General features: G+C 44.1%; 1 protein-coding gene across 23 annotated transcripts in view; it reads right to left on the reverse strand.

The window, feature by feature from the left end:
• Asap1 (ArfGAP with SH3 domain, ankyrin repeat and PH domain 1) overlaps positions 1 to 27,958 on the reverse strand; it is a 317,439-nt gene that overhangs the window by 93,829 nt on the left and 195,652 nt on the right. For all 23 annotated transcript variants that reach the window (XR_013046411.1, XR_013046410.1, XR_013046409.1 and 20 more), the window contains 3 exons: positions 17,867 to 18,012; positions 597 to 671; positions 39 to 88 (listed from right to left, as the gene is read on the reverse strand). Coding sequence is in view for 15 of the 23 variants with exons in the window: in XM_076555973.1 (XP_076412088.1) it covers positions 39 to 88; positions 597 to 671; positions 17,867 to 18,012 (271 nt within the window). In the remaining 8 variants the exon portion in view is untranslated. The remainder of the gene's footprint in view (positions 1 to 38; positions 89 to 596; positions 672 to 17,866; positions 18,013 to 27,958) is intronic.

Consider the following 27,958-nt stretch of genomic DNA (forward strand, 5'->3'; position numbering starts at 1 on the left):
CGACAACCAAACAACCAACAGAACAAGTCCCGACTTACAACTTCGTCTCATAATCTTTCCAGGCTTTGTCAAATGGCTTCTTGAGATCCTTTGGAAAGAGAAAACAAGAAAATGAAAACCATCATTCATCTTTCCTCAAATAAATAACTGAAAAAACATCTGAACAAAATCAACTTCCTTTATGGGGATCTGAAATTTGCACTGTGTACAGGGGAGAAGTCTGCGAGAGGCAGGTAGGGTGAGCGCTCCTGGTCCTAGCAAAGCAGGACCCGGAGATTCTGAAATCTGGCCCACAAAAAAAAAAAATCACACTGGTGGAGGCCAGACCTGGGCCAAGCTTCTCTCCAACCCATTCAGGAGCTACCAGTCTTCTTGAAAGTGCCTAATCCAGTTCCCAGTCGATACCATTATGTGAAGGGACACACTTTTTTAAATGACCATTTTACGAGAATATTTATTTTATGCTGATACTGTTCAGAGATTTTCAGATTTCAGATACAAGTACCACTCTGATTATAGAGGTGGAAGAAAAGAACCTCACGCAAACCCGATCCTTCCGAGTGAAGACAGGGAAAATACAGTTTCTGACCACTTACTCCTTTGACCCCCTTCAAGTCTCCTTTTAACAAGGAATCCAAGGTGAAGATCACATTGTGGCTCAGACCCTGGAGCTGGAAAATAAAAATAAAGAAAAGACGGGAGACAGTTAAAAAAAAAAAAAAAGAATGCACAATGAACGGTGAAGCCCAGTCCTGTTGGCTCCCCCACTCAGGGCTAATGAAGAGCTGTATGTGTGTTGTGTGTCTATTGTGTGTACATGCCACCCCTCTTGCTAGTGTAACGCCCCACACTGCAGCTGTAGAAATGAGGACGGAAGGGTGACCTGTGCACAATCACAACTGTAAGCAGAGGCCGACCGTGCGGCCCCGAGTGATGCTCTGGGATGCTGCTGTAGCACACACACATGGGTACAAAAGGCTACCACTTATTTCAGCACTTTCAGGGCAACGTCTACCCAAACTGCAACTCTTAGCTTGACTTTTCTTCAGCTGCGTGTCATGAATATAGAGGGAAGTATGTTAACTGGCTTTTAATATTTCCTTTTTGTACTCTTACAGCACACACTGTATGTGTGATTATATTTATCCTGTCTCCTTGATGAGAATAGGTGCTCATGACAACAGGGACCTTGACTGTTCTGCTCACAGCTGTAGCCTCGGCTATTTTATTATTATTATTATATTATTATTATAATAGAGAGGTCTGGCTATGCAGCCCAAGCTGGCCTTGAATTCACACTCTTTCTGTCTCGGTTTCCTGTGTGCTAGGATTACATGTTTCCAGGTATGAGCCACAACACTCAGATAAAACAAATCTTTAAAGGTTTGGGGAACCGGTTTTCTACTGGACAGAGGAGTGAGTATAAAAGAGGAGGAGGTGGAGCTGCTGCCCAGCTGGAGGGAAGCAGCAGAGGAAACATAGAATGGTTTAAAATACAGCCAACATGACCCTGGTGATTCCCAGGGAGACCCGAGCTTACAGCGCTCTGCAGAGCCAAAGCACAGACACACTTTGGGATCTCCCCCTTTAAGGAAGTTTTCCTCCCATGTAAGTATGTCTATTTGCTGGACTGTCCACCCATCCATCCAGTCTTACTGAACAGTGAGGAGCCACACATTATGCAGGCAGGAAGAGATGAGCAGCCCGCTCCTGAGGCCCCTAGTGGGGTTTCTTTCCACACTGGCAGCAGACAAGCAGAGAGGCCAAAGAAGACTATGATGTGAGGGCAGCCAATGCTGCCGATGGCCTGGTGCTGACAAGTGTGGAGGGACTGTGTCCTACTGCCAGCTGCTGAAGATGGAGGGAGCCGACACACACATTCAGTGCCAGTTTACAGACACCTGGCGAGTGCTGAAAATGTGCTTTTTTTTTTTTTTTTAAATGCTGTGGACACCAGCTATGAGTTAGGCAGTGAGGGTCAGAAGGGCAGAGGAGAGAAGGCCTGTCCTTTGGATTCTGCCTTCTCCCTGTGTAACCTGGTGCTCACACCTTGGGTCTCCCACCAGGCCATGCAACATCTTGGCCTTCTTTGCTTTACATCTGAGGAACGTTTTTTTCCAGCTTGTACCACCAGAGGGCGCAGGACTCCTGCCAAGGCAATTCTGTCTGTGTGGCTTTGCCACCAGCAATACAGATAGCGAGCAGGCCAGACTGCTGCACTCTGACTCTGTCTAGGAGAATCCACAATGATGGTTTTGGAAAGTAGGGCAAAAAGACCACTCAGAATTTATGATTGTGGTCCTCAAAAAGAAAAAGGTTGAAAACCACTGGCCTTGGGCAGGGCAGGGAGATAAATGAAGATGCATAGGACTCAGCCCTTTTGCCCTAGACAAGAAACTGGAGAGAGATTTTGCTTGTAGCTCTCAATTTCATTCTGGGAGTACAGGTCCTCAGCACCCTCTTGTCCTGAGGCTCTTATGAGACAGTGTGGACGACAGGGGATGTTGGGGGCCAACTTAATTCTTTGCTAACCAAGCCAGCATCTACCTTTCTGCTTGTGACCATCCTGGCACCGACGTCACTCAAAGAACTTACCATCCCCCACCACTTGTGTGGATGTTCGCTTCCTCGTTTGTTTACTGCCCATCTCCCCAGTGTACACACAAGCTGCTGGACAGTGGGGTCTGTGTGCACATGGTTACATGCCCCAAACCTGAACACTGGACCATACAGAACTGCTGTTCCAGCAGGACGTGGCAGAAGGTACGAAATGCATACAGCACTGTGTGTACAAGGCTCTCCTCCTACAGCGCTGTTCACACTCATGGAAACAAAGTGCCCAACAACGGGCGCTGGTGCAGGAAATTATAGCAGTGAGGAGAATCTTCTTTATTTATGTGACATATTGGAAAATAAAAAGTACTTACAGTGGATGAGATTTGTTTTTGAAAAGATGGGACATAGGTTGTGTATTTTTTCTTTCTTTCTTTTTTTTAAAGATTTATTTTATGTATATCAGTGCTCTATCTGCATGCATGCCTTTATGCCAGAAGAGGGCATCAGATCTCACTACAGATGGTTGTGAGCCACCATGTGGTTGCTGGGAATTAAACTCTGGAAGAGCAGCCAATGCTCCTAACCTCTAAGCCATCTCTTCAGCCCCTGTGTATATTATTTCTAAAGAAACACACAGTAATCTGCTGGCATCAGTGCTCTGAAGGACACTAGGGTGGGGTGGGGATGCAGGAGGAAGGGATTTTCTTCACTGTCATTGTTATTACTGTTGTTGTTGTTATTATCATTTAAAGGCCCAGGGAGATATCTCGGTTTGAAAGCATGAGGTCCTCCTGAGTTAGAAGCCAGAACCCATGTCAAATAGGGCAGATCTATCTAGTGGCACACACTTGTAACCCTAGTGCGGGGAGTCGGAGACAGGAGACTCCCTGGAGCGCTAGGACCACCAGCTGAGACTACTTGGTGAGCCCTGGGTTAATGAGATAGTTCCAGCCTCAACAAACATGACAGACAGCATTTGAGGAATGACAGCTGAGGCTGGTGTACAGGTATGCATACGTAAACACACACACACACACACACACACACACACACACACACACACACACACACACACACACACACACTCCTGTACATATTCAAACATCTTTTAAAAATAGGTAATGCATTGTTTGCTCAAAAAAAAAAAAACCCAATATTTGAAACAATGTGAAAAACAGTGATTAAAAGCACATTTCAACATTTAGTCCTAAATTATAGCTTTCATCAATGTCTCAAACCCTTTGTGAATGAACCAAGAATGGAAGCTTACTGCTACCTTGACATGAAGGCTGCATTACCAAACAACACAGGAATTATGAAATCTGTGGTTAGTGCTAAAGGTGAAGGTTCTTCTGAAGAATAAGCCTCTCCAAAATCTATGCACTAACCACACCGAGTAACCAAGTCATCATTGTGGTTAGGCCCTGCACAGCTGGAAAAAACCCCAAGACTTGAGAACTTCACTGTGGTCATCTACACACGTCTTCTTGGGGGATAAGAAGAAACCAAGCATGCAATACATTATATATTAGTTATCTGGATTTCCCCCAGTGAAAAGCTTAGGAAAAAGCCACAGGGGAAGAAAAAAAATACTCGAATTGACTAACTCTTTCCAGCTTGCTTCCCAGGAAGAAGTGACAGTGACTGGAAACTACCTGAGTGGCACCAGGAAGGCAGCAGAGAAGAGGGGTACTAAGAGAGACGACGCCCTGAAGCACAGGCTGTCTCTCTCTTGGAAATCTCCATGCAGAGAACATGGGTTCCACCAAATAGTTTAGTGTGGTGCTCTGTGGCAGAGGTGAAGGGCACGAGTTCAGTCTCAGGACTCGGGAGTCTTCCAGGACTTTTGTTTTCTTACTGTTTCGGAAGCCTTCACAACCCCAGCCACACTCTGGCAGACGGTGTCGCGTTGTCCTGACAGGCCACTGTAGTGTAGTCACACAGAATGCCAGGACCATGGAGGACAGTCTTCCTGTTGTCATTCATTAGCCTTTAACGGACGGCTTGTGAAAGATTTAAACATGAACTATGGATCGTCCGGATGACACTTTACTAAGATTCGACTGATTATTAATTTTCCTAACTCTCCAACACTGTCCCTGAGGCAGGAGGCTTGCCAGTCAGAAGTGAGTGTGAGCTACACAGCAAGACCCAGTCTCAAGCATACCCACACCCCACAGAAAAACCCAGACTATTTCTATTTCCATCTTAGTACGAAAACAATACATTAAACACCATCTCAGGAATGATGCTTGACTACTGTAAATATATGGGTGTTCCTAACAAATGACTATGCCTTACAAAACAGCTATTCTCTGCCAGTCTACACATCCAAAACTACCGGGAATTTGGAAGAAGTTAGACAAGGAGGCTGAAATGCATCCTTCCATTATGCAAATGGGATTTATTTAATATATAACTGTAATTAGTACAGATTTTGACGAAAAATAACCACTTAAGACTCACAGACTGTTCTGAGGCGGACAGACATTATACACATGGTCCATCACAATCCCACCCAAAGATGACGGACATAAAAACAACTCCTCCCGTGTGTGTTTTGACTTTTACCCCTTCATACAGTTTTCCAGAAGACACCATCTTGCTTATCTGTCTACTGACACATTACTTATCCCCTCTCTCAGAGGGTATGCTTCTGGCTTCTGAGGGAGTGGTGCCCTTGGAATGAATGGCCACAGCAGGTATACAGGAGCAGCACGGGTTATACCACCCCACCCAAGCCCTCTGCAGGACTTACAGCTGTGCCCAGGAGCCCTGGGGTGCTGTCCACTGGAAAAGGCCCGCTGCGTCTCTTTTTCCTGCCTCAGAGCGGAAGGTAGCCCCGCTCTACAAACGGGCCTTCCTACATGCACACGAGGCTGTGTTAATTAACGAGGACATAATTTGCTTGCTTCGTCATCTCGAGCTAATTCTGACAGGCTCTCTCCCCTGCCCCTTGGTTCTCTCTCCTCCTCTGCAGAGAGAAACAATTTCTCTCAAAGCAAAGCTAATGCAAATCTGCTGACTAGCTCAACACTTTGGAAAATCCAATTAAAATAATGAGCCAGCTCCCGCAGTTCAATCGGCGGTTCCCGGGTATAAATTAGGTTTTCTGTCTAGAGCGTTAACTCCTTCACACCCTAGGCAGTTACCAAATATCTTAAAGTTATTTGAAATGGGTGCCTGGAGACCATCATGCTAAGTGAAATAAGCCAGGCTTGGAAAGACAAATACTGCGTGTTTTCTTTCACACGTCAACTCTAGATTTAAATATATTTACTCTTTCTCCTCTCTCTCTCTCTCTCTCTCTCTCTCTCTCTCTCTCTCTCTCTCTCTCTCTCTCTCTCTCTCTCATATAGGACTTCCAAGTACCTTTCTACTTTCAAGTGAAAAGGGGGCTGTGGGAAGAGAGAAAGGGCTCTACAAGGAGAGGACACAATAGAGGGTCACAATATATGTGACACGGTAGCACAAGAAGGGGCCATTTGGGGAGAGAAAGGGGACCAATGAAGAAGGGGCACTGGGCAGGGTGGTAGGGGGATGCAAAGAAAAACACACTATAATGATAATGTATGCATGACCATGTCGCATGGAAACCCACTACTCTCTATGCAAACTAAATTAAAACACAATGAAAGAAGGAATTTTAAAAAGAGCTTTGTCACTAGGCTCCTTTGCAGAATACTATGACACAGAGAAAAGACTCACAGGCGTACGTGACTGTTACTACTGTGACTGTTTAACCTCTCTGGTGGCCCAGCATTCCCTTCAACTAGCCAGTGCCAGAGCATATGGCCTGGGGAGGGAAGGACAAGGAGAAAGGGTAAGATGGAGAAATGAGGGTACTAATCCGGCAGCACCGTAACCGCTCATTACTAAAACACTGTTGATTATTTGGTGTGACCGCTAATTCTGTCAACCTGACTGGGTTAGAAGATGCACACCTTTTCATGTGTCTATGTAGGAGTTTCTAGATACAAATGTATTGTGAGGGCTACGGCGTATGAATGGATTAATCTCTTGATGAATGCACCGGGAGGTGGTGAAATGTAGGTGATGGGGCCTGAAGGAGGAAGTAGGTCATGTGGGGGCTCTATCTTGCCCTGGCCCCTTCCTGTATTTCCCCTTTCTGCTTCCTATCTATCTAACATGCCTTCTTGCTAGGATACATCCTTGTGTATTTCCAACCCAGCAATGGTAAAATCAGTCAACTCAGCTTCCAAGCGGTTTCCTTTCCTGTAATGGTAAACTTGAATCCCCGTTCGTTCATTCATATGAAGCTGTGGAGCTGGCTGCTTTTAAGGGCAGCACCACAAAGCTTTTATGTAGAACCTTGTTTAAACAGGAAACATGGAGTCATGAAACAGGTGTAGCTTTAGAGCCAGTAAATTATTTATGGCATTATCTTATAAATCAAAATGTTTCAAAAACTAAAATTATACAATCTACATGCAAACTAAAATTAGGCAATATATATGAAAAGGACAATGGCTAGCAGACATTACTGGCACATTAGATTAAGATTATATTTAAATTTTTTTTCCGCTGCAAAGGCAGTAAGGGGAGACTAGGAACATTTGCATCCATGGGTTGAGGGTACTCCTACCTCCAGAAGAGGTCCCTGTCTCCCGCCCTGAGACAGAGTTTCTCTGTGTAACAGTTCTGGCTGCTGGGGAACTTGCCTTGTAGACCAGGCCTGGAACTCACAGCCATCCGCCTGCCTCTGCCTCCTGAGTGCTGGGATTAAAAGCCTGCACTACCACTGCCCAGCTACCAAAAGAGAGTTAGTGGCACTCAATCTGCCTGGGATTTGTAAGAGTTTTTCTCAGCTTCCAGGGTGCCCCAGGCTTACCTTGCCACACTTGGCTCAGCGTATCCTTGGGCAAATCACTCCCACTTACCCTTTTGCAGGCCTGTTCTCCTCGCTCATGAGGTAAAAATGATAAAACCAAGTTCCTGTTCCATAAAAGGACTTATGTGAGATGCACTCTGTGGATTGAAATGCATGTAAAATGCTAAGCAGGAGATGGGCTCAATTAAACAGAACTAGGTTTACTTTCCTAGATTTTTTTTTTTTTAATGCACATTTGGAAAACTGAACAGTAGTGGAAAGGAAAAGGGCAATGATGGACCAGGGCTCTGAAAAACTGTTTCTATGTCCTGTACCACAAGTTCTCTACTGGTAAACCCCACGGTTTGGTTTTTCTGATCATCCAGTCAAGGCCGTCTCTTAAAATAACATTGCATCCCACTGTGCTATGTTTCCTCTAGGCAGCACAGCCTAAATGAAACCGTTGATTAAAATGATGGAGAGTACTATGCTTAGCCTTTGTTATCTAAAGTTACTGGGGTTGAGAGAACTCTATAAAATGGATCTTAGTCTCACTAGATTAATGAGGATATAAGCTCAGAGAGGTTAAGTAACTTGACCAAGGCCAAAGCATCCAGAAAACAGATGGCCAGGTTATTCATGAAGGCTTGCTTTACTCCAAAAGCCATTCTCATTTCCTCTGTCACACTATAATCATTTAAAGTGACAATCAGGTCAGATCACTTTCCTGTCTGAAACCCATTACTGCTTCCTGCTGACTAGAGTCGAATCCAAACTCCCAAGTTTAGGTCTGGCCCTGTCAGCCTTTCCCTTTGTCCCCAGACTCAGTTGAGCAGCATCTTCCCTGAGAGAAGAAGGCTTTCACAAGTCCCTGGGCAGCAGATGAACTCAAAGCATTAACTCCTGGTCTTGGATAGAGAACCACTCTCAATCCATGTCCACTGATCTCTCTCCTTCTTTGAAACTTACTTACTCATCTACAGGGACCATCCTTTCATTGGTTATTGAAAAGGAACCTTCTAGGTTCCACGGAACTTATCAGTACCTTGCCCACCTTCCAATCAGGTATCTCTCCCCGCGGCAAGAAGGCCAACATTCAGAGCTGGGTACTCAGAACTACTTGTCTGTTCCTTGACTTTCTAGAGTAAAGTTTCTGGGCAGCAAAGGCTAGGCCTGCTTCCCACATGCACATCAAGATTCCTGTGCATATGAAGCTCCTGGCACAGCTGACTGAGTAAATAAACAAATAAATACAATCTTCTCTAAATCAAGTAAGTAGTGCTGAGACCTGAGCACTACAGAATCTGAAAGCAGCTCTGGTTTCCCTGGAGTGTTCAGTATCAGAGTGGCCAGAGAGGCTGTGAGATATTCAAATTGCTCCTAGAACATGGCTGGAGGTGACAGACCCAGGAGCCCCTCTACCTAGAGGCTGTTAGTGGTTTGTGCTGCGTAGAGAGACTGAGGCAACATTCCCCAGAGGAATCTAAAGTAAGATGGAATCTGAAGCAGTCGGAGAGAAGGAGAAGATCTAGGTAAGAGTTCATTCCTGGGATGAAAAATGGGAAAGAAAGGGCGAGGGCAAAGGGTCAAAGGAGTGACTGGCAGCCAAAGCCTCAAGGAATTCTCAGAGCCAAGGGAAGCGTCTGCATTTGCTTCTCAAAATGCACCTACAGATCTGGGCTGGGAAAAAGAACTCCAGAGGCTTCCAGGATAAAGAGCACGCAAACGGAAAGTCAATTATCTCGGTGTCTGTCTTCCCTTTGCAACATCTGTGCTGCTGCTTTAATTGTTTTTAGATCAATATCACTTTTAACTTAATGGTAAATCTATGGCGGTAAGAGCACATCCATATACTTTCAGAGGCAGCAGCGCAGGGTGCTGGAGAGGAGACTCCAGGTTTGAAGAGCTCTTACAATTGTGTGAGGTGTGATTCCATTTTCTCTGCACTCACCAAGGACTGATTCAGGGAGTCAGTGAGGCAGAGACAGACAGAAGGTAATGCTCACCAAGTACTAACCAAGTCATTTTTTCCTTGGTTTTCTGGTCTCCCAGAGCAAGGAAGAGCGACAAACATCTGGAGCGTTATGAAAGTCTTCATAAGCCTATCTGGTCTCTGTTCTCCCGCCATACCAAACCCGTGGAGAGCTGCTGTGTCACAGCCTTATTCTCGGATTTACTCTTAATTATCTGAACCAGATTCCTTCAGAAGACACATGACAGGAGGAGGAAACTACCCTTTACTACACTCACTACTACTGTGGCAGATACTCACTACCCTGTCCTAACATAGCATGTAAAGTGCTTAAATCAATGAACAGCACATAGCTAGCACACTATAAATACAAACTATTGTTATCTCTATTTGGATAAGCAAAAGTTAACCATAAAAATAATAGCATTACTGGCTTAAAGGCTCTGAGGATGACACCAGATTAAATAATCAATTATTTAATTAATTTAAAGACAATAACTCCTTACATTGTCCAGAGTGGCTAGTATTAAATACTTGAGACTACAGGGGGGAAAAAAGACAAAGCAAGATAAGCAAGTGCCACAGTGCCATTTTCAACGTGATTCTGTCCAAATCTCTGTTAACTAGTGACTAGGTCCTATCCCATCCCCCGCCCCTTCCTTCCTCTTATGTGGACCCACAACTTTAAAGCATGCCTCTCCTAGTTCCAAATGCTGTTTTGTGACTATACCTTGAGTTGAGTAGCAGTTCACAATCACACACAGTGTGTACACACTCTTGATGAAAGTGTGACCTGCCACATGCAAATTTTACAGGCTGAAAATTCAGTCCTACTTAACAACCATTATTTGACTTTCTATTTGTAATATTTTTAATGGACAATGGCTCATACTAATTTAAAACTCAGCCAGGATTACACACAACTTCTGTACACTAGATATATTTATTACATGGCAACTATGTACTGATGAGAGAAAATTCCAAGTCATTAGCTATGGTCTGGCTAGGTAAGATATATTATGTAGCCTGTGAAAATAACTTTCCAATTGGATTTCTATGTCCTAGAAAGTTAACAAGCTTCTAAAACAACACGACAACAGAAAAGTTCTAAAAGCTTCTGAAATAAATCTATGACACACATTTTTGTTGGTACCCAACCCCACCACGACTGCACTTCAGTGATGAGTCTGACTGGAAGTGGGATCTTCGATCACTGCGTTCCACCCTGGCGTCACTGTCTCCCTGCAGAGGGGTCACTGTTTAGTGGGAAGCATCAGCTGGAGGAGCCCTGGAGGCATTGCAGAGTACATAGCATCTGTCTACACTGTCACCCACCTAAAACCCAAACCCCGAACCCTAAGATCCATCTAACTCTAAGGATTTTAGACACAATGTAAGATATATGCAATATATAGTTAGATATGTAAACCATCAGTATCCGAGTCTAAATGTACAAAGTTGTTCAAAAGGAATATTACATTAAAATGCCAGACACTAAAATTATGTAATAATATTTGTCTTCTCACATTCCCATTTTATTATAGCAAACACATGTAACTATCATAATAAAAACCAAACCAAAACACCCTGAATCCTTTCCCCCTTACTCATCACCCCCCTCACATACACACACACACATGGAAAGACCTCACTTAACATAATGTCCCACAACACTAACTGCTTTATGAGTCACATCAGGGCATGAGGGGAGGTGTAGTACCAACACCGAAACACTCTAAAGATGAGATCCTTCCTATATGGGGAGCTCAGAACCAACAGATACATCTATAACACAACTCCTTCACCTAATGCTCATGGAACATGGCCAAAGAGAGGAAAGAAAGATTATGATAGCCAGAAGATGAAGAAATCTGCTGTGAGACTGTGTCTTCTAGAAATGACAGGGAAGCTTCACTTACCATGCCTCAGTAACATGGCTACCTAAACAAGACCCGAACTTGTTCTAACTCCAACAGGCATGCTAACAAGGAAGGGGAACCTCAGGGTCCTCACCTCTAGACAAAGAACTAGAGGCAACTAGGGGAATGCTCAAGGTGAGAAATAGTCTCCCCTGGAATGAGCACCTCACTGGTTATCCAATACCAAGCAGTCAGCCCTGAAATCATACATACAAGCGACACTAAATGGGCTGGGCAGGCTGGCAGGTTATTTACATACATACATACACATACACATACACATACATACACACACACACACACACACACACACAAACACACACACACACACACACACACACACACACACACACATACACACACACACACACACACAAGCACCCACACACGCACCCATGCACGCACAACACTGACAAGTTTCAAACCAGGAGTTTGAAAAGGAACAAGGTGTCCAGGACATGGGAGGGGTTGAAGGGAGAAAAAGGAAATGATGTAATTATATTTTAATTTAAATAAAAAAAGGATGAGATCTTCAAAGATGCATTAGAGTTCAGGGTACCAGCAGTTATTCACTTACCACTGGGTATAACTATGATCCTCTCTACTCTTTTTAACATATCAAAGAGAATTCTAAAAAAAATGTGATAAAAATCTAGATCCAACGTGTGTTTTCAGCTATTTTCATCTGTAGGGAAAGAAACTTAAAAATAAGAAAACAAAATAAAATAAAAAAACAATCCTTAACCCAAACCACAACATTCTGCAGTCAGAAACTGTAAACAGGAAGTGCTCTGCAGCTGCAGAACTTGCTGCTCCTCGCCAGCAGCTCTGAAGCAATAACTGCCCTCAACTGCTAAATGACAATCTGCAGAGCCGTGCAAAGGCTTGGGCACAGAAGGGACCAGGAGCTCCAAGAGTCCTGCCTGGACAAGACCCCACCTGGGCACAGCTGCAAAACCACGGCGGCCCTGACTCTGTGGGCACGGCATTGAAACGCTGACCTCTCACCACCGAGAATCAACCCCCCAGCGCAACTGCGCAGTGGGAACTTTAAATGTGTGCCATGCTTTCTGCTGATGCTTTACTTCCTTGCTAGGATTCCGGGACCAGCCTGCAGCCAGCGCTGATCAGCAAACAATCACTGTATTGCTTTCCTTTCAAAGGTTAAAAACATGAATTTAATCTTGGTATTTAATTTTATGTTTCAAAGCTGGGACAAAGGACTGGGGCAGAGGTGCCTGTTTAACATATCAAAGCTGGACCTGGTTGCCAAGTTCTCCCAGCATCCCTCAGTCCCTGCCTGTTACAGGGAATGGCTGACATACCCTTGACCTTGACCTCTCCAGCCCAGGGGCTGGGCTGCCCTTCCCCCAGAGGCTCTTCCCTATATAACCCATATATTTTGATGACCCTTTCCCTTTTTGGACCTTTGGCCTCCTGTGGCTGTACCTGTTTCCCTTCCCTTCCCTTCCCTTCCCCCTCTCCCACATGGCCCAGCTCAGTCTGGCCATGTCCACTCTGGACTCTCCCAGATGTCTCTGCCTCTGGCTATGCTCCCCCACATATCTATAATAAACTTTCTCCTCCACCATACCGAGGGGCAGCCATGACCTTTCCTTTTCTTTTATTTCTTTTCTTCATTCACTGTATATTTAATCAAATGAACAACAAAATCATAAGCAGCTAAACTCAAGAGCAGTCTACTTTTATCTATTTATAAGAAAGTCCGCTGTAAAAGAAGTCCTTCTCACTAACATCCTGAATTTTAAAGGGGCACCAGGGTAGGAGGGACGTAAAGTATCCACATCACATAGAAGAACCACATGCTGCATAGGTGCTTAAAACAACTTTTGAAAATGCTACCACAACGGAAACTTCTAGAGGGAAGAGGCACACATTCTCACTGCTGCGTCCCCCTTTCTGTCACAGTATCTGTACAGAACCTCAATAAATACAATATACACGGGCTCGCTTTGGCAGCACATATACTAAAATAAATATAATATATGCATTGTGAGTGATATGGCAAGGAGGACCATCAATCTCGTTTTATACCAGTGAAGAAACCAAGACTGAAGCATCTTTCCAGGCTTGCAGGGAAGCAGCTGCGGGTAACCTTTTCTTTGAACCCTCTTCAGACATGCCAAAGGAACAACAAAACGGATCCTGTCCACATTGCTCTGGTTCCTGACCACTAAGAGGCAGCATTTCCCAGACAAAAGAAACCTAACAGACCAACTTCAGGAAGCACAGAGCAAATCCCTCTGTCTTCTCAGAATGAGAACCACAGGAATGACATTAGAAAAAAGTTCACCAGGAGGGAAAAACTGCCTCACAACCTAGGGAAGTGTAAAGGAAGCAGGCTGAGGGCCACACCCCAGCCACCTCAGGGCACGGTAGACACCACTTGTCTTTGGTTCGGTACATTTCTTTTACAATGACATTTTTACATAGTGATGCTTTAGGAAACGTTTGTCCTTCCTTCCAGACTATGATTTATATTTTGAAAAATTTAAATTCACAAAAAATTGAAAACATGGTATACAGCGGCCCTGTTTACTCTTCAACCAGCTTCCCCAGCAACAACAGCTCATATATTAGTTTATTAAAATCTAGAAACTGACAAGTGACTAGGCTACAGACCTCATCTGAATCCCACCAGCTCTTGCACATGCTTTTCTGTCTATTGAGCAAAAAACAAAAGCAGCAGCAACCTTATCTTCATACACAGTGAGTAAAGATAAGCAACCTTATCTTCGTACACAGTTCTAAGGAAGGTATGGTTACTGGTCTCCGTAAGAAGCCCCAGCACTTCACTTGGACCACAGAAAAGATGCCTCACTTCGCTGTGTTCGGTCAGCAAGGCACTCAGAGGCAGCAACAACTGTTGCTTAAATGGACCTACGGACAACTCCAGCTAGCAGACCTGGCAACTGCCCACCCGATGCTGGTTTCCCAAGAGTTAGGGGGTCTCGGGGCTTCCACCAAGATTCCAAAGGAAAATCTGGGACCAAGGAGTGCTTCCTTTCAGAGCTCTGCCAGCAGCATCTGATAGGGCGGGCAATGCGTAGTGAAGCTATGGGAATAAAATCGAGGCCACGGGCAGATCCAAGGGAGACAGAGGTGCCAGCACAATGCCACACTTGTCAAGAAAAGCTACAGTCACATGCAAAGCCAGCCCCAGAAGAGAGTGACCACGAGGACTGCACCAACTCCAGTGAAAACTGATTTTGCTATGGCCCCTTACCAGGAATGCCATCCCCATCCTCAAATTGAGAATATTTATTTTTTCTTAATGAAATAAATTAGGTCTTCAGCAATTTCTTTTTGATTTGCCTTAGACTTGTATTCTATAAAAGAGAGAGGACATGACAACCCCCCCCCCCCAAAAAAAAAACCAAGCAAAAACAAATAAAAAATGAAAACAAACCAACAAAACCACTTGGACGGAGGCTACATAGTGAAATAGCTAGACTGGCACGTTTTGCTTGGGAAAGAGAATAACGAGAATTTACGGTGGCAGGGGCAACACAGCGCAAGTGCCAGGCCAGAGGCAGAGGGAGGGCAGGGCTGCTTCCTAGCAGTGAGAACCAACAACACTCACTCGGCACCCTCAGGGCGACTATCAGTACTACCACCGGACAGCTAGGGAATTAATGGTAAGACAGCCATGTAAGCACTCCAACCGTTCCTTTCCTTGTCCCTGAGCCAGAATACCTGTCAGAAGAAATACTTAAGGAAGGACAGGCTCAGTTCAGTTTGGAAGGGCACAGTCCATCCTTCTGAGGAGGGCATGGGGAAGGTCACTGACGTGGAGCTTGGAGCCAGGACACTTGACATCTGGGTGGGTCAGAAAGGAGGTGGCTAGGACAAGCTGGAACCCTCAAGCCTCACCCCCATGCTGGCTGGACTTTATGTCCAAAAGGTTTCACGAACTTGTCCCGGAACAGTGCAAACAGCTAGGAACATGAGCCTGTGGGGACCACTTCACATCCAAACCATAACAAGCACTCACCAGACACTGTCAGGCTCAGGGGTCTTCAATAAACATCAATCTTGATATGGACATACATGGATATATTAAATAATCACGTATTTGCTTGACTGTCTTGTACATATAGATATACAATTGAGCAGCAACTTGTATAATACTAAATATATATATAAATATAATATATATAATATAATATATGACAGACTGGTGTGGGAACCTTGGGGGTGATGACCCCTGACTGATGTCAAAGCACATTTGGTCTTATGGAAAGCGAGATACTCATGTGACAAGAGTACCTCTGGGAAAAGCATCCTAGGCAGTTATTACCAAAGTGAGGGTGAGTCTTACTTCACTTCCTTTCTTACTATCAGGCCTTAAAAGTTCATGCTTACTGCCCTATAAGCAACTCCACAGCAAGCGGCACGTAACATCCGGAAGGAAGAGGGAACAAGATTCAAAGAGTCTAAGAGTTAGCGACACATCACAGGCTTGTTAAACCAAAAAACACAGGAACATTATGTCTTAGGTCCACATTGTCTTTTTTTCAAGCTTTTGAAAAGACAAAGTATTTTATATTCAATGTTTTTTTCAGATTACATGATTTATTACTTATAACTTTTTCAATGGCTTAAACCATCAATTAAAATTAAACTGTCAGGAAACCAGACACACGAATGGTTTTAATACAAGATAAAACCCATTTTGCCTGGCCAAATCCTCAGGTTAACAGACCACAGGAAGGCTTTTCAACAGTCTTCGACCGTAAGCTGTTTGTATCACATGGATTTATGACAGGATTACTACCCAAGGCCACCGAGGCCCATCTGACAGATAACCCACCCTAGGTGAGGGCATGAGCTGAGGTCCAGATCCTTGATGATGTAATGCAGTGCAACGCTGGGGAGGCAGGAGGGGATAGAATGCTCTTCTCCAGGACAGGCACACCGAGGAAAATAGGGTAATAAATCACCTTGCTGTCTAAGTCCCCTACCTCGTAAGATTTAGAAGATACTTGATTGAATCAAATCAAGGGCAAATGTGACAGTGCTTACGAGTTCTTAGACAGTTCACCACACCAATCACATGCATGCTCAAGCCCAGTGACGTGAATGCAGTTAAGATGTGGTGATACCTAGACACAGGGCCTGGCAAACAAAACACTGACCACTGTCAATCTGTGTCTGCCTTCTTGGGCCAACATCTGTAAAGACCTTTGTTTTGTTTTGTTGATTTTTCAAGACGGGGTTTCTCTGTGTAGTTTTGGTGCCTGTCCTGGAACTTGCTCTGTAGACCAGGCTGGCCTCGAACTCACAGAGATCCACCCGGCTCTGCCTCCCGAGTGCTGGGATTAAAGGCGTGCGCCACTGCCACCTAAGGCCTTATGCTTTAGGACTCTTCCTGCCATCCACTTTCCTTAAATCTTAAAATATTTTTCTTGGAGGTACTTGCTTGTGTGTGGCTGGGTAGGAGAGGTGTTGAAAGGATATGTTGAAAGGAATTAAGGGAGGTTGGTTATTTCACTAATCAAGATGCACAGCTGTAGCTAGCTATCTTCATACATGTAAGATATAACTCCGCTGCATGTCCAGCGGTGAGTTCCATCACTTTCTTAGTCAGTTTACAAAAAGAAGAAGAAAAAAGCTGTGTGTATAGGGCCTGCACAGATGGGGTCCTAAGAGCTCAAAGGAGAAATGGACACATGCTCTGGTCTTTCACCCAGGAGCAATCTACAATTGATAATCACTTACAAATGAAAATTTATTTTTCTCTACGATAGTCTCACTGGGGAAACAAATCACTCCGTGTCCAGCAGTTGATGGCCAACAGAAACCGAACTCAATGGACCTTTGGAGGTTCCTTGTCTGATAATATCATGTCCTGACTTTTCCTTTTTTTTCCTCCTATTTTTAAATTTACTTTTATTTTTTCTTTTTACCATACTGGTTCTGTGTGTGTGTGTGTGTGTGTGTGTGTGTGTGTATAATGGTTTCCAGTTTAGTACTATTATGGGATTCCTGAGTATGTAAACGAGTGTGTCTCTGAATCTGTATGTTTCTTGTGCCTTTTCTTGGGCTCTTCGTCTTCTGTCTGTTTTGTCCTATTTCAATGATATGTTAGTTTTTGCTTTATCTCATTTTATTAGCCCTTAGAAGTCCATTTGTTTTCTAATGAGACAGAAGGGGAGCAGATTCTGATGGGAGGGGAGGTAGGAAGGAACTGGGAGGACTAGAGAGAGGGGAAACCATAATCAGGATATATCATGTGTGGGGGGAAATCTATTTTCAATAAAAGGGAGAAAAGACCCAAAAAACAAAAAGCTAAGGACAGTTATCTTAAAACAGTAGCAGTGGTAGAAGGCGGAAGACAGGTAGGTGGTTTCTCTCCCTTTAATAAATGCATCCTGCTAGCGGCTGGGCTAAAGATACAAGGACAGAAATTTTACCCCAGATTTGTGACAATGACTGCACAGCCTGTTGTTTTTGTTTTACTCTTCACTCCCAGTACCGAGGGTTGAGGTAAGGAGGCAATGAATTATTCTCCGGGTGCAGGGGCGAGGCTATAGTTAGTGTTTCATTACACACGAGGAGGCTTACCAGATTTTTCAGCAGCGTGGACAGTTCCTTTGTAAGTGTAGAAAACTTGACAAAAGCGGTGCCAAGGTCAGGGTTGTCTCTACTTAAAAAATTACTTCCAAACTTATCCAGAACTTGTGCATAGTTTTCTTCATTCTGTACATGATCTAAAAGAGAGGCAAAGAAGAGGTATGAGCCATTATCTGTCACAATGCGGAGTTCTTTTGAATGCTGATCACTGGAACCTCTCAAAAGGAAAGCAGAGAAAACCAGCATCAATTATTTATTGAACATGTCCAGAGGTTGGCAGTACACTAAATGCTCTTTTCTTTTGAGACAGGGTCTTAAATATAGTTCAGGCCGGCCTCAGGCTTGCAACCTTTCTGCTGTGGTCCTCTTGTGCTGTGATTACAGGTGGTGCCTCCCGCTCATGTGTCTCACCCCCCGCCCCCATTTCCTTCATAGCACTGAGCTCATTTATATACCAACTCATCCACTGATTCTCCAGTTACTTAAAGGAAAAACTCTTTTACTACATTCTCCAGCAATTAAGAAACTATGAAGAACATTAGAAAACTCAATCTTAGCCAGGCATGGTTGGGCACATCTTTAGTCACAGCACTTGGGAGGCAGAGGCAGGCAGATCCATGTGCGTTTGAGTCTAGCCTGGTCTACAGATCGTGTTCCAGAACAACCAGGACTACACAGAGAAACCCTGTCTGGAAAAAAAACAAAACAACTCCCCCATCCCCCACCACACAAAAAACAAACCCACCTCTGTCTTGGAATACAAAAGAAAACCTCAAGTGTTCTAGCACATTTCTTTCCCCGAATCTATCTTGACTCCTTTATTTTGTTTATGCCCTAGGTTGCAGAACAGCACTTATAAAACTTTATTTATATATATACTGCCTCTAGGTACAAATTTTGCATGCTTGGATAAGATGGATCTGTGTTTCAAGTACAGTTTTGGTACTTGACCAGCTTGCTACTTTATTGTCTGGCTTAAAAACCCACAACGATGACGGCAACAAAAACTTCTGTGCTTCCTACTGTAGCCGGCACACAAGGAGTATTTACCTGCTATCTAGGGATCAGTTTCCCTTCTAGTTCCTGCTTTCAAATCTACAAGCAGACCAACCTTACAGGAATGGGGTGCCAAGGAGTTGACATGAAGCACAGACATTTCTTAGTGAGTGGGTACACAGACAGTAACTCCTACCCTCATGAAACACCTTCTGTCGTGTCTTCCATGCTTTCCTGATCATCCTCCACCTCATGGCTGCTCCTCTCCACTGCCTTTACATCTGTCTGACCTCATCATGTTGGAAAGCCTCTCCCTGTCTCTGGGACTTGAATTATTTTCTATCTTTGAGATCTAAGACTTTGAGATCTCAAGTCTTACCACTTTAAATGCTTTCTAAAAGTTCTAATTTGATACCTTAACCCAGAGCCCACCCCTAAAACATAAACTTACACATCTAACGATCTATCCAACGTGTCCATTTGGACGCCCAATCAACAGGCTACAACGGACTCTTGGGTCTTCTTCCCCAAGCCTTTTATCTCACTTAATCACGGGCAAACAGCATTAGTGAAGCTGTAATGCAAAACCTGTCAGGTCATATTCAATCTTTCCTTCTCACATCCTGGTACCTCAGAGTGGCCACAGAAGGCCATTTACTACTGAGAATCCCATCTTTAAGGTACAACCCAATCTGACAACTTCCCATCACGCTATGCTAATAACCTACCCAGCATCCCCTTTTCTTCTGGTCTCTTGGTTGCTGCTCTTGCTTTGTTACGAAAGCAGCATCCTGCACGGCCCTATTAGATGATACAGCAGATGTTAACTCCCATCACACACATTACCACTCGTGAGGTACCCAGGCTCACGATCTTACAGGCATACCGAAAGAAGCACAGAACCTCGACATACCCTAGGGCTAATGTGTGGCAGCTGGCTTAACTGGCAACTGAGTTGGAGGCAATACTCCTTCCATGTGCAAGCTTTTCAAATATTCCAGTTCAGATCTCCATTTCTCTATTCTTCAGTTTTGGTATACAAAGAATCTGCATTTGTGTGGAAGTCCACAGTAATGCCTGGTATATACACTAAATGAATTAGTGACAAGTATCTGTTAGAATCCTAAGCCATCCCTTAGTTAGAAGGAACCTTCCCTTGCCCGTTAAGTCCTGTAATTCTGCATAGTTTCCTACATTATCTGTATATATCTTTCCATAGGAGGCATGGATTGCCTCTAGTCACCTCTGTATTCCCACTCAACAGACAACACTGTAGATTTCCCAAGAGGCTTTAGGATAAATCTGAATTTGGCTTAGTAAGAATTTGTTAAGTCCTCTGAAATTCCTTGGGCTGTTTATCCCCAGTTATTCAACTGAAATGAAATGCTTTACTATCAAACACTCCTCAGTAACTGTACAGGAGCAATGGGCATTCACGAAACAGAACACTAGCCTGGAGAACACTGGGCAAGAAGCGTCACTGTCAACCAGTGAGGCCAGATGAAGGCCCCAAAGCCTTCTGCTCATCTCAGCATTACAAATTCATGATGCCTGCAGTGGCTGTAAGCATTTCTGGCTGAGATATTAAAAAAAGATACAATGCAGCTCTGGTTACGCTTCCAAAAAATAGAAAGGACACATCAGCTCAACAACAGGCTGTCTATGTCTGCCCCAAAGCCAAGATTCCTGCCTGGGCCACAGAAGCCCACTCACCACTGACAATCCCACCTAACCATTTTTTCCTGCTTTTGCAAGCCAGTGGGAAACAGTAAGGTTCACCTAAACCTTCCCAGGGGGGAAGGCACCTCAATGTTAAGTGGAAAACACTGGTACAACAGCATTCTGCTTGTTGACTTGAAATCGTACAATGTTGCAAATAAAATGCCTACAAATGTGTAGGTTAACAGTATCTGCTGCTCACTGCCCAGATTAATAAAGACGTTTTTACAAATTGGTTCTGGAACTCCTTCCTGGGCATCCCACACAACTGCAGTCTCTTCTCTTCCTCCCTTGACATCTATTACCCTGAAATAGAATTTCATGCAGAGGTTAGGAAGAATTATGAGAAGCCTGGCAGATCAGTGATGATGACTCACTGCAGAATCAGACAGACTGAGCAGAGACAGGTCACCGGAGGGGGCATTGATTTGTGTTGAGAATGTTCTCTGGCCTAAGTGCTCTCTCTGTAATATTTTCCTCATCACCAGATCTCTGCAAGATGTGAGAGATGGGAAGCAGAAAGCTAGACTGGATAAGTAAGCATAGGCTAGGCCATAGATCTTGAATACCCACATAGCGCCTGTGCGTACTTATGCATGCATCAATTTGAGTGTGCTTCCAAACACAGTGATATGTCATATATATGTAATATTCTGGTACAGAATCAGATATTAAAATATGGTGGTATAGTAAGTTGAAGTTTGGGATAATACTACTAATGGTGGGAGTAGCAGAAGCCAGTCACTGTTCTCTCAGAGCTGTATGCAGTATCTACCAGCACAGGAACAGGTCTCATGCAGTTTAAGTACCATTTAGCATATTGCATTATGAATCTATTAGGGACAATGTACTGAAAGCATCCTCCCCATAGCTCCCCTCCCCCCTACCTCACAAAACACCCCTACCTCTGTGCAAAACTCAGAGTTTTCCGGGAAGATTTTCAATGTGTAATGAGAATGATGGCCTGTGGCACTGCTCTGGTGGAGGAAGCATCCAGGGCAGAGGCAGAGGGAGGCCACATTAGAGGACAGTCAGCCATGTGAATGTGCTATCACTTCAGGGGTACAGGCAAGAAGAAGGAAATAAAGGCCTGAGGGGAGACCATCACAGAAACAGGTCAGTAACTAAAGAGAGGGACTAAAGGCACGGGGAATGCCCTGATCACTCTAAGTGACAAGAGAGCATAGAAAGTTCTCTTTTATGATCTGTACTGGGAGACTTAGAGATACTACATGCATGACAAGGGACAAGAGCCTTGGGCTTCTAAAGACAGTGAATTATGGGGAGGAACAGGTAGAGTGTAGAGACGATTTTGGAGAGGCTCGCCATCGATAGCCCTTTTGGGGTGGTGCACCAGTTCACAGAGCCAACGCCCTGACGTACACACTAAATAAGCTCTTTCCCTATTGCTCTGTCTCTCTGACAGTCTTGCTTGCAAGTCCTAATCCCTGAATGCAGCTTGGAGGAAAAGCTCTACCCTGCTCAACGGCAAAATCTGAAGTGGGGTGAACTTTTACTCCATGCCTGAGGGTTCGGTACTTCAGTCAAGTGGCCTTCTTCTCTCAGTTTTACCTGCGAAATGGAGACATCAGTGGCATTTGCCTCACGGAGGGTGAAGATATCGAAAGGACAACGGTGGTGCCATCGCTGCCCACCTTGCTCACCGCAGTCCAACTGGCCAGGTGGCAGAGGCGTCAAATCACACCCTGAGACTGGGAGAGCCTTTGGGATGTACTGCAATTCCATCCCTAAAGCACACCTGAAGGATTCCATGATAACGAAGCAGGCCTTTCTCGGATGGCTGTTGACTTGTGGTAGAACTTATTACACCTCCAGACTGGGATCCATCACAGTAAATATCCTAAGACCCATACAACACTCCTGCAAGGCATTATCTTTATTTATGTGCACCTGTGTGTGCCTGCGCACCTGTGTTGTGTATCACATGTGTGTAGTATCCACAGAGGTCCGGACAGGGTGTCGGATCCCCTGGAACCGGAGCTACAAAGAGGGTGTTAACTGCATAAGGTGGACTCTGGGAAACAAACTCGGGTCCTTCTGCACGAGCAGCCAGCTCTCCAGCCACGAAGGAATTGTTTCACAGGTAAGCAGAACCGAGGGTTGAAGCCAGGATTAGAGACTAGCTACACTCGATTTCTGCTGACCCAACTCAATTAAGACCATCCCGTACGCCAGAACACCATGTTAACACCTACTCAGAATCCACTACATGAAAGGTTTAGGGTCAGTGCCAGGAATCCAACAGACTTCTTGTGCCTTAGGAATATCAACAATGCAATAGTTATAATTAGTTGGAATTGAAGTTTCTGATGAGTTAAGGTGTCAGAATTAGGCAAAGTATTCCTTCTACATTAACCCACTCGGTGTCCACCATTACACGCTAATATTTCCACCTTCATTTTAAATATGTGACAGGGTTGAGGGAGGTTAAGCAAGTTTCCCAAGGTCACACAGCTAATGAGAAGGGGTGGCAGGACTGAGGCCTGGTCTATAAAAGGATCGGAAAATCTGGTATCTTATTTCTAGTCTTTATTGCCTGGTCCTGGCCAGATGACTAGACTCTTTTCTTCCTTCCTTCCTTCCTTCCTTCCTTCCTTCCTTCCTTCCTTCCTTCCTTCCTTCCTTCCTTCTTTCTTCTTCTTTCTTTCTTTTTTTTTCATTTTTCTTTATTAAGAAATTTTCTACTCACTCTACATACCACCCCCAGATCCCATCTCCTCCCTCCTCCCACCCCCCAGCCCTCCCTCCCAAGCCACCCCACATCCCCACATCCCCCAAATCAAGGTCTCCCATGGGGAGTCAGCAGAGCCCGGCACACTGAGCCTAGGCAGGTCCAAGCTCCTTCCCATTGCACCAAGGCTGTAGGTGTCACACCACAGGCACTGGGCTCCCAAAAGCCTGCCCATGCACCAGGGACGGATCTCGATCCCCCTGTCTGGGAGTCCCCCAAACAGTTTGAGCCAAACAACCATCTTCTGTATTCAGAGGGCCTAGTCCAGTCCCATGGGGGCTCCATAGCCACTAGTCTACAGTTTTTGTCTTTCACTAGTGTGGCTGGTCATCTTTGAATGTCTTTCCATCATGATCTCCACCCCCGACCCTTCCCACCCCTGCAGAATCCCTCCTCTCTCTCATGTATTGGATTCCCAGAGCTTAGCCTGGCGCCTGGCCATGGATCTCTGCATCTGCTTCCATCAGTCACGGGACAAAGGCTCTATGATGACGGTTAGGGTATTCACTAGACTGGTTACCCGAGTAGACCAGGATGACTAAACTCTTCAGCACCTCAATTTCCTCATGTATAAAGCAGGTCTAATAGCCTCACCTGGCCACTGACTGCTAAGGTGTCATAATGAATAGGAGAGACCTTTCAGAAGAACAGCAATTCCACAAAAACCCCAACGGCTTCTTTCTGTTTAGTGAGTATGAAGACCTTAAGGGAAGTCACCAAAAGCCCATATCTAAGTCCAAACCCTAATGTGACTGAGGCATTAACTGGCAGAGGAGCACAAAGCACTAGCCTAGGGCATAGAGAGGGTCTGAATCCTTGCTCTAGTTCTCACTGGCCATGTGACCTTAGAAAAGCTACTGAAGTTTTTAGGGTCTCCAATTCAGATGGGAAATGGTATGTCTATGAAATACAAGGCAAATGTCTAATATTTTTATATTTAAAGTGCCAATACTAATGGGGATCAGATATAAACTTAATGTCATGGTATACTTTGGAGAATTCTGGTATATCTAAGGTAGCAGTAAGGTAATAATATCTAGTTGGCACGGTCGTTATGAGAAACTGAAGAAGAATGGCTATAATGTGCAACATGCAGTTTCCGGCATATGAGGTTTTTAAGTACTATCACTCATTCCAAAGTAAGTTTCACTTTCGAATCTTCCCACCTCTCCTTTCTTTAGAATCTGGCCCTTCCTTCAGGGTCTTTATTCTCTTCCATGCAGGGTCTAGAGTAACTTGTGTTTATCATCTTGTGAGGCAGAGCTTTAGGATTCTGGAGGGAAGCCTGGATACGTGCACGCCTACACACCACCTATAGCATCTACCCAAATGACTTTTCCCTGAAGTGCCGGCAAGTTCCAGGTCTCAGCCTTCCTCATTCAAAGTCAGTGTACGCCCACTTTTCACTTACTTCCTATAGCTTTACCCCATTTATGATGTATCTGGCTGCAGTGAGTGCTCAATAAGACGTTTATTGTGGGTAGTGAACAAATAATGTTCCTTCTCTCACAAAAGATACATTTGCCAGGAGCTAGGCACAGGAGCTGTAGTAATAAGGCACCTTGTAGTGCCAGAACACAGGGAAACAGACATACTCTTTTCTACTGTCTTATACATACCCGATAGCATGAATCACAGTGTTATGATCTTAACTGCTTGTTTTCACAAGTTTTAATTCACATGCAATTACAGATACAACGATCAAACTGTAACTTCCTCCTCCAATCCAACCTCTTTCTGTGGCCAACACACACACACACACACACACACACACACACACACACACACACACACACACACTTTCCTTGTAATCAACTCACTTTTTAAAATGCCAAATGAGGTAGCATACATAAGACACCACGGCTTCCTTTTTTTCCAACTGAATAAAGACCAGGAAATTCAACATAAGCACATCTTAATAATTATGTCAACTGTGGTTATGTTTCATAGCAAGCTGTGGTGCTGGTTACATAACAATCTCTCTACTAAGAATCTTCCAAGTTGTTTGCAGCTTTCCCCACCAAAACCCAACACTTCAACGACAATTTCCAAACACAAGCTTGTACATGCTGCTGCTCTGTCTCTGGAAAACTATACACAAACAGAGGCTTGCAGGGGATGTGGATGTATGTACACTCCATCTTAGACTTCCCATGTTTCCCTCAGAAGAGGCTGACTGTGGAAATCACATCTCCAACAGCAATGCCTACATGACAAGGACCCTTTCTCTGGAAACTAACACCGAGAAGCACTGTCCTTAACTGTTGCCTCACGGACATGAAAAACAGGACCACAGAAAGCCCACTTTTCTGTATTTTACTGTCAACATTTCCTTTTCTTTCCTTTACCTAGTCACTCTAGTTTTGAATTGCCTGTCTTTCTTACCCGTCTGCAAGCAGACTGCCTTAGAGAGAAGGGAGCTATCTTCTGGTTTTCATTCATAATTCTTCCCTAATGCAGACCATAAATCTAGAAGGTCTTGTGTCTGACACAGCGCAGAAATTCAAAGTTTTCCTTATCTTTTTGTCAGACTGGCCATAAAGACATTGTCTACCTTTCCCTGGCAGGAGGGGTCCTGTTCACAGCCCAGAGGGAAAACACTGCAGCAGTCAGAAGATGCTGCAGAGACAGGCACTGCTGGTCCCTCCTTTAGTCTACTGGCATAGGCCACACCCCTTTGGGCTAAAGACTTTTCAGCAAGGTTGTCTGGGCTTTGATCATGTGGCGCCAAAGGGCAGGGTTTGGAGCTCTTTCAGCTAGCTGAACCCTGAAGGGTCCTGGAGGATGAGGCACAGGAGGGGGTGGGAGCGCCACATCCCTCTCCACGGCTCTACTCCAGCACCGTACGTACATCTGGAGCCTTTGTAGCATGTTTTAGACAAAGTAGGTAGACATGTTTCCAGGAGTTTTGGAGGTTAAACCAACCAACAGCACCCGAGGAAAGGGCCGTGGCAATCCTGATTCACAGATGGTCAGTTAGGAGCTTGGGTGAAAACCACCCTAGGGTTCTGAGATCATGTCAGAACTCCGGCTAGTCCCGGGAACGGAGTCCTTGTGTGGGAATGTCAGGACTGAGTTCGATTAGAGATATCTGCTACAGAATGTTTTGCATCCTTGCTTGTGAGACCTGGGTTGTATGTATGCAAGAGGAGAAACTCGGTCTATGATCTTCTCTTGTATGGCAAATATTTTCTGTCTTCGTTTTGTTTACATTATGCTTTGCCATATAGAAAAAGTTAACTTCATCTAGTTAAAGATATCAGTTGTAATCCACAAGATTACTGGGTTTCTTACCTACACCTTCTACTCTTTCATACTTAAAAACAAAACGACAACATTGAAGGGGCCAGAAGGCTGACTTGAGGGGGCACTGCTCCTGCACAGACCTGACTTTAGTGTCTAGAACCCCTGTCAGGTGGTTCACAACCTCTAACCCCACCTGCAGGGTAATCCAATGCCTCTGATATCCATGGACACTCTCACAGAGACACACATACATACATATAATTTTTTAAACGATAAAAAAACTTTAAAAATTCAAGCTGTTAACCCAAAGCAATATATGTATATACAAAGCAAGAGATGGGATCTAAAATATTTATTTATTCTTTTTTTTTTTTTTGAACACTAAGGAATGAACTTGGGGCCTTATATGCTGTGTAGGCAACCAATAAGCTAAAACTCCTAGCTCTCATTATTTAAAATATGTTCTTAAACATTCTAAAAAATTATTGTCTTCTTGATATTTAGTTTGCAATAAATTTATTTATATAGCATGAGAAATATTAGTCATCTGTAGGAAAATACACTACTTTTAACAGGGTTTATACAAGTCATCCATTTGGGACCTGGTTAACAAAACAAAGGGCAAATCTTGAAGGCAGAGGTCAGAATTCACCAGATGAGAACTAAGCGAGTGAACGCTTGATAATAGGCAGCTGTCTAATAAGCAGATATGGATTAATAGCATTTGAGGGAGGAGGTAACACATTATCTATGTACGCAAAGTCTGAAGAGTAAAGAAGTTTGTATTTGGCTGAATGGGTGGTGTCTTAGTAACTGTTCTATTGCTATGAAGAGACACCATGACCTCCGCAAGTCTTAAAGAAGAAAGCATTTAATTGGGGCTTGTTTACAGTTGCAGAGCTCATCAATAATTTCATTTTATATGCATTTTATCTTTTATCATTTGTCAGTGATAAGAATTTTGCTTCATGTAAACACAAACACAAAATGGCAGAAGTATATTTAGGGTCATATGAGAAATTGTTGGAAATTCTGTCCTAATATTCCTAGCAAACAGTTTTTAATGAAACATCAGTAACTCAAATAACAGTTTATAAAAATCAAACATTCTAACTGTACAATCCAAATTTGACATTTACATGTTGAACAATGATAATAGGAAAATATTCAGAGTCTTTGCTTTTTGTAACTAAACCATTGGATTTTTTAAGAGCAGGAAACTATATGTAGAGTGAAATATACAGTGGTCTGGACTCTGAGCTGGAGCATGTCAGGCAGCATTTGGTGCTGCTTGGCATGACAGCTGAGTCCACACAAAGTGCTCGTCTGTGTGTTCAGAGCTTGGGCTGCAGTGAAGCCATGCAATGCAA

This window comes from Peromyscus maniculatus, chromosome 20 (assembly GCF_049852395.1).
Source record: "Peromyscus maniculatus bairdii isolate BWxNUB_F1_BW_parent chromosome 20, HU_Pman_BW_mat_3.1, whole genome shotgun sequence".
In the NCBI taxonomy this organism is placed as follows: domain Eukaryota; kingdom Metazoa; phylum Chordata; class Mammalia; order Rodentia; family Cricetidae; genus Peromyscus; species Peromyscus maniculatus.